Below are 6,838 nucleotides of genomic sequence, written 5' to 3'. Positions count from 1 at the left end.
CTCCTGGTGACCCTTTCAGCCAAATCCCCAGTTTGACTCATCCTACCGCAGTAATTAATCCCCTCTGGTCATGCTGCAAAAGTGTTTCGTGAGATGCTTTGGCACAGCTGGAAGAGTTAGTTGGAAAACAGGGTGTGTATAGGTAAAAGTCGGGCGGTGATCAGACGTCAGAACTCGAGGCCAGTCCGCCCCGCCCAGACGTTCTTTGCACAGAGTCCTATTGTTTGGCTCCTGAGCTCAAGAATTCCTGTTGAGTCGAGGAGATTCCTTGCTGTGTAATGGGGTATTATGTTAGCGCTGGCTCTATTCAATAGACTAATGAGTTATGCCAAAAGCTAATGTCTCAGGGGAGTTCCTTGCATAGAGCTGCATACTTTAGAGGGTAAGTACCATTGTGTTTGGTCCCAGGCCGGTCCACGTGCTGTTAACCTCTTCAATGTGCAGGTACATCAAGGCATCTCCTTTTTAGCAATGCTCCTGCAGAACTGAAAGCTTAATAAAGCCATGACTGGTTCATGACGTCAGGTAATGGTTTTGAAGATATGAGTGAAAGAGCGAAGTCATAGAAGCAAACACGCAGCACTCATTTTGATAAAGGTGATCTGATAAACTGTGGAGTCAGTGTGTTAAAAGGGCTGTCGTGATATGGATTTTCAATAGAATAATGTCAGTAGTGGAAAGCGACTAAGTACAGTTACTCAAGTAGTACAATTTCAAAGTACTTGCACTTTAATTTTCTATTTAATTCCACTTTATCCCTTTACTCAACTACATTTCAGAGGGAGATGTAGTTTTTTACATTCTGATTTTACATTAAAAAAAACATTTGATAAGCTTATAGATCATGTGTTTTATCAATTAAACGACCTAACAGTATGTAAAATAGTTCCAATAAGCTCAGTATTTCATATTTTAAAATCAGTGCTTAAACAATACTCTTATCACAGAGGGGCTGCCAGAGTTTAGTTTGTCCATTCTGGGCTACTGTAGAAATATGGCGGTGCGACATGGCAGATGCTGTGGAAGAGGACCCACTCCCCATGTAGATATAAGCAGCTCATCTAAGGTGATAAAAACACAAAGAGTCTTATTTTCAGGTGATTATACACCAAAGAAAACATTATATTTTATTTCATTTCTGCCAATATATCCCCTTAAATCTTACACACCTGAAAACTTAATACATTTTGCTCAAAATACATAGTTTTCCTCTGTGGCATTTTCACTCAAGTAAAGAAATAAATACCTCTGGTGAAATGCATGTAGAGAAATGTAGTAATGGAGCATTATTGAATTGGAAGGCATGATTATTATCGCTTAGCTTCACTTGTTATGTAACATGTTGTGGACAAAATGTTAAGCATTATGCTGGTTTCTTGTCGACTTAATAACATTTCCTTTACAAGCTCAGGGGAGCACAGATGTACTTCCATTCACGGGTTTGTTAGGCTGCAAAGTGCACACTGTACCTGCACTGTGATTAAATCCATCCCAACACATTTCTTGAAACTCTATTGTCTTCAGACTGTCTCTGCAGATGTAACTGTCTTCTGCAGCGGGCAAGTCTTAAAATTGCTTTGCAAACAAAGAAGTGGGTCTTTCTCGGAAAATATGACATCAGTATTATTTTGACTGGACTCTGCACGCAGGAGGATACCACAGCGTTTCTTTCAGTAAGCCCGAGGCACAGAATCCACCATGGATTTGTTTGCTAAATGGGCTGGCTAGATAAGACTTTTCAACCAATTTGCATTGGATTGTTCCCCGCTGCCAGCTCAGGCAGCTCTGTGATGAGTGATGGGAGCGACTTTTAGGTGCACCAATGTTTGAACTGAACCCAAGAACAACTTGTTTGACATTCATCATATTTACAACTGATATAAAGGGGACAGTTTTGACAAATTGATGCAACACACTCACACTGCTTTAATCTCTGCTTGGCAAAAGTGCTTGTGACGGTAGAAATAACTTTTAAGAACTACGGACTTTAATCATTACACCACAAAGAGTTTCAGCCAAGTCTTATTTTCTAATCCATGCTTATCGGGTGAGTCTTATTAACAGATTTTTGGAAGACATTGTTTTGCTGTCCATTGAAATCCCTGTTTAATGGCGATCTTTACACTGACACTGAATTGAAGGATTACATGCACGTCTATGGGTGTTTAAAAACTGATTATATCATCTCAAAAATGCACTTCTCTTAGTTTCAGCAAAGGTGTTGCAGGCTTTTCTTTTCAACAGCAGCAAAATTAGCTAGATGAATGATTTACTCAAATAAAACAAAGTTGATTTATGAGCCGAGATGGAATTAAGGATATGCGCAGGGCAGGGCCAGCAGGTTTGGTTTCATTTAGGGAAGCAAACAGATGCAAAGGCCACCAGAGGAACAGCAGTAAAGGCTGATTAAGGGACAGCAGCTGTAAATTATGGCCTTTATCTGCAGTAATCGTCAGAGGTGAGCGGAGAGGCCGGGGCAGGTAGTAAAGAGAATAACATAACAGTGACTCGGGCTTTGCTGGATTTCACTGAGTCACTCATCAGAAGTTTGGAAAAGCTCAGGTTGGAAGTATTTTAAAAGAAGGGAGATCATTAGAGAGCTGAAAACAAAAAAACCCTGCTGGATGAGTGTTTGAAATCTGAGATGCTGAAAGAAACCTAAATCCACTTGCAGCTGATTTAGAAATTGCCATGTGTATGCCGGTTTGGCACAGACATTAAAGGGCTGGGTTAACTGGGCTTTATTGCTATTTGCTTTATTGTCTTCCACATCAACATGGTGTGTGCTAGCATACTGCTCGGTAACTGCTGTCTGCTGTGTTTTTATGTGTGTGTTTTTGTGCCTCTATGCCGCTGCAACCTAATTTGCCCTTTGGGACATTAATAATAAAACTGTTTTCTTTAGTGAATTAATCATCTGTAAATAACAATCATGTTTCTGTTACCTTATTTATATCTACACCTTTTCACACCATCATGTGTCTATAGTAGTGCAGAATGGATAAACCATGCCATTGCTCTAGATAGGGCCATTCACCTTTTTAGTTAGCGGCCCCCATGCGAGTGTTAGAAGATCACTTATATTTTAGCGTGAAACTGCTTCATTCTGTGTTTTTAGCCATTTAAATTAGCAGGTCCATTTCTTTTTAAAAGGAAAAGACCTCTGCAGATAGTTCGGCCCCCGCTAAAAACTTCCTAAATGCCTCAACCTTAAGTTATCAAAGAAAAAAAAGGTGCTAGGCTAGCTGCCCTTGTGCGACATGCTAAATAGTGTAAAGTTAAACTGCTTTATTCAGTGTTTTACCAGCTTTAATTACCTGCTCTGTGTGTTTTGGAGGGAGAGAGACGTCTGCGGACCCTGGTAAAAAACCTCCTGAACAATGACCTCTGAAGGAATCCTAACCAGGAGAAGCTTCAGCTGGTTGCAATCTAGTAATCTACAATATTCACACAGCTCTTTTAAGATGGTGACACGCAGCTTTTTTTTTAAAGTCAGTTAAGCTTCAAAGATCTAATTTACAGCAGATAAAATACAGCACAGCATATTAAACAATAAAGATGAAGGAGTTGATTTTAAATAAGTGTAAAAATTTATTTAAGTTTGGCCAAAATTTGGCACCTTGGTGACAAAACATTTCATAGAAATGGCAAACCCAAACATGTGACGGACCAATGTGGCCATCAAAATACAAAACGTAAAAGGAATAAATAAATAGCAAACATACATATTTAGTGAAAAAATTAAATTATGATAAATGCTCAGAAAGCTGTGATAACATCAGCATGGAAAACTCCCAGCAGCTACAGTACTGCATAGCTACAATGACCTGACACACAGGAGACGACCTGTTACGTAAAATGCAGTAAATAGTTTCAGTCGGTGAGAAAGTGTCTTGTGTAAAGCAGTGACACAAGGCACATAATCCCTTCTACACAGGTTTAACAGTCTGCTTTTGCAGCTGTATAATGGTGTTTTGAAATATAATAAGCAGAACTGCCTTCACCCGTATACGGCAGTGATTTGTATTTTCTGTAACAGAGGATTTATGTTAAATCCTTCCAGTAAGATGAAATGCTATTGGTGATTGAGTCCAAAGGGTCTGACCGTGACACCTACAGGATCAATAAATGTCCTTGATTCTGCAGACTGAGGTCAAGTCCACTGTTCGGCTTATCTCCTGTCACCTGAACTCCCCATATTGTCTGTGACCTCGTTCCTTTGCCTGAAGTGCAGCCAAGCAGAGTTGTGAATGCTCTGACACCGCAGCCATGAAGCCAACGTTTGCCATCCTCGTTGGGGGCTCTCTGTTGTCTTCCACAGGGCTGCCCACTGGCTTTAGAGAAGGGCTTACGAAACCCTTTCCCCTCTGTGTGTGACAAGGTGCGGAGGTGATCTGTCATCTTTAGGAGGCCGTGCTCTCGCCCTCCCATGATCTCGCCCTGTGGTGCTGTCTCACCCTCCACTTCTCCAGCAGCAGACGGGTCTTCAAAGCAGCCCTGATTGCTGGAGGTGACACCCGTTTCTTGTTGCTGTGTGTCATCCTGCACACAAAGACAGAAAACAATCAGACATCCGAGCCATGATCTCTCAGGGTTATGCAAAATGTAAACTTAGCTGGGTGGATTTTAGCTGTCAGTCAGTCACATTTAAACCGCTGAATGTCATGCAGAACACACTCTCGAGTGGTTTTTGGCAGATTGAGGTTTATTTTTACAATTATTAATGTGTCAGAAAGTGCAGACAAACGGCGCCGCAGATATGGAGAGGTGTTTGAGTTTGAAACAAGATGGTACATGAGTGCAGCTGTGGCTGTGTTACCACTCTCACAGTTGAGAGATGCAGCTGACTTCAGGTGAATTCCATACAATCTTATGAGCTTTTAAGGAATTTATCATGGTGCTCAGTCATTTTGATATACAGGGAATTCCTTGCTTGAGGGTTAATCCTGAAATTCCTGCCTCTTTCATACTGTTTTTATCTCCCAGGCTCACCATGCACACATGATGTACTCTGATATACTTTGCCCTACAAAAGACCTCACTGTTGCGTGTGGTTCTAATTACCACCTCCACTTATTTTGCAAATACACTTGGAGGTTTTTCAGCCTCCTTGAGTGTGAGCGGTTTGTCTTACCTCTTAATCCTGCCCGTGTCGGCTGCCAGCTTGTGTTTGCACTGCGCCCCAACACAACCATCGCCCTCGGCGGAGCGGATCACCGTCTCTGGCGATGTTTCATACCTGTGAGCACAGAAAAATACAGCATGAGTATCTGGATCACGTTTCATTTATTCATCCCACAGGACTCTCGATGCACTCGGGGGGCATTTTAAGACACGGAACTTGTTCTCACATGTGGTGGAGACACGCACAAAATGATAGACTCTGGTATCGCTGACATTAAATATGATTAATCTTCGGCTTATGATTGTTATTGCTTGTTGCGATGAAATGTAAATGACATACCTGAGGTGGTTTTCCGGCCGGCAGAAGTTTCTGCATGTGTTGTCGTTTTGGCGGAGACACTGGCAGCGAGGTCCGCTGCTCGTTGCCATGGAGTCCGCGACTGCGCGCCTCGTCCTGGGAGCGTTGCCCAGTCCGTATGAGACCACGCGCCTGGAGAGGGACAGGGGTTAGAAATTACAATCAATCATCTGAAATGATCAGTCAGTACGGGAACTGTCTGACTCTATAAGCGTTAAAGTTTGCTTGTTTTACTTTTAAAAGTAACACTTAAATGCATTTAAAAATGTAAGCGTGTAACACCTATCCAATACTTCAAATGAGTAAATTAATTAACTTGTTTTTGCCCAAATTAAAATGTCTCATTCTCCTCTAGGGCTTCTGTAGAATGTATTTAATCTATTAATGCTGACTTACTCAGGTGTGTTGACCCAGATGATGTCCAGGTGGCAGAAGTAGACGCACTCCTTGTCCAGGAAAGTGGCGCAGGAGCAGCGTTTGGTCCGCACATGGGGCCGCTGAGTGTCGGTGGGCACAGTGGGTGTCTCTCCAGCTGGTGCTGACAGCGCTGTAATGAAATCATCTTCATCAAAACACTGCAAATCGGCTATTAATGCAACACTATGTGGCAGAAAGTTGCATAAAGCCGACGACGGTGCGTGCAGCATGGTTTTACTCTGCTGCGTTGCATCGATTTGATCCAAATGTTAAATGTTAAATGTTACTTAAAGTAGCCTAATTCAAATAGTACTTATATTGTGCACCTAAAGTGTATTAGTGTTCATGCACAAGTTAAAAAGCTGTAACTAAACATGCAAAAGTTACCTGTCCACAACATCCAGGAGTGCATCACTGACAACACGGAAATCAAAATGTATACATCCATTTCTCCAGGTTCTTGTGAATCAAAAATATAAATCAAGTAATCAATCAATTAATAATCCTCCAAAGGTGGACAAATAACCATCCAGTGTTTCCCTCCTCGGCACAATGTTTCGCTGATCGTCCTCAGAGATTCACGCAGGAGCGCAGAGGCGTCAGTGTGGAGTCTCTCTGTGTCAGTGTGGCCCCACATGTGCAGCCTTTTGACTTTATACAAGCGCTTCCCACCTCCCCTCCTCCTCCTCCTGCTCAGCCATACACTTTTGTCCCTTGGCTTTTACCCAGACAATGATGTTTGCCAGTAGTCGGCCGCTGATAAGCAGCCGCGCAGACCAAGCGGAGGACTTTGAGATGCCTTGGTTCCGAGGAGGTGGATAAGGGGAGACGCCGGGTGATTGAATGTGACCTGTGCCTGCGCTCTTGCTGGGCTCTGTGGGTGAGTTGCACCTCTGAGACAGCAGGTGGCAGTCAAGCGACAGGAGTCAGTCCCCTGTT

General features: G+C 42.6%; 1 protein-coding gene across 1 annotated transcript; it reads right to left on the bottom strand.

The window, feature by feature from the left end:
* Window positions 1-3,581: 3,581 nt before the first annotated feature.
* Window positions 3,582-6,567, bottom strand: edn1 (endothelin 1). The gene is made up of 5 exons (XM_050034467.1): window positions 6,287-6,567; window positions 5,879-6,029; window positions 5,465-5,614; window positions 5,135-5,239; window positions 3,582-4,542 (listed from the first exon to the last, which is right to left on the bottom strand). The coding sequence occupies exons 1-5, from the start codon at window positions 6,345-6,347 to the stop codon at window positions 4,404-4,406; spliced, it is 606 nt and encodes a 201-aa protein (XP_049890424.1). The 5' UTR covers window positions 6,348-6,567; the 3' UTR covers window positions 3,582-4,403.
* Between the last annotated feature and the right edge of the window lie 271 nt (window positions 6,568-6,838).

The sequence above is a fragment of the Epinephelus moara genome, chromosome 22, assembly GCF_006386435.1.
Source record: "Epinephelus moara isolate mb chromosome 22, YSFRI_EMoa_1.0, whole genome shotgun sequence".
NCBI lineage: Eukaryota > Metazoa > Chordata > Actinopteri > Perciformes > Serranidae > Epinephelus > Epinephelus moara.
Note: the sequence above shows the minus strand (reverse complement) of the source record. Positions and strands in the feature narration are given on the sequence as shown.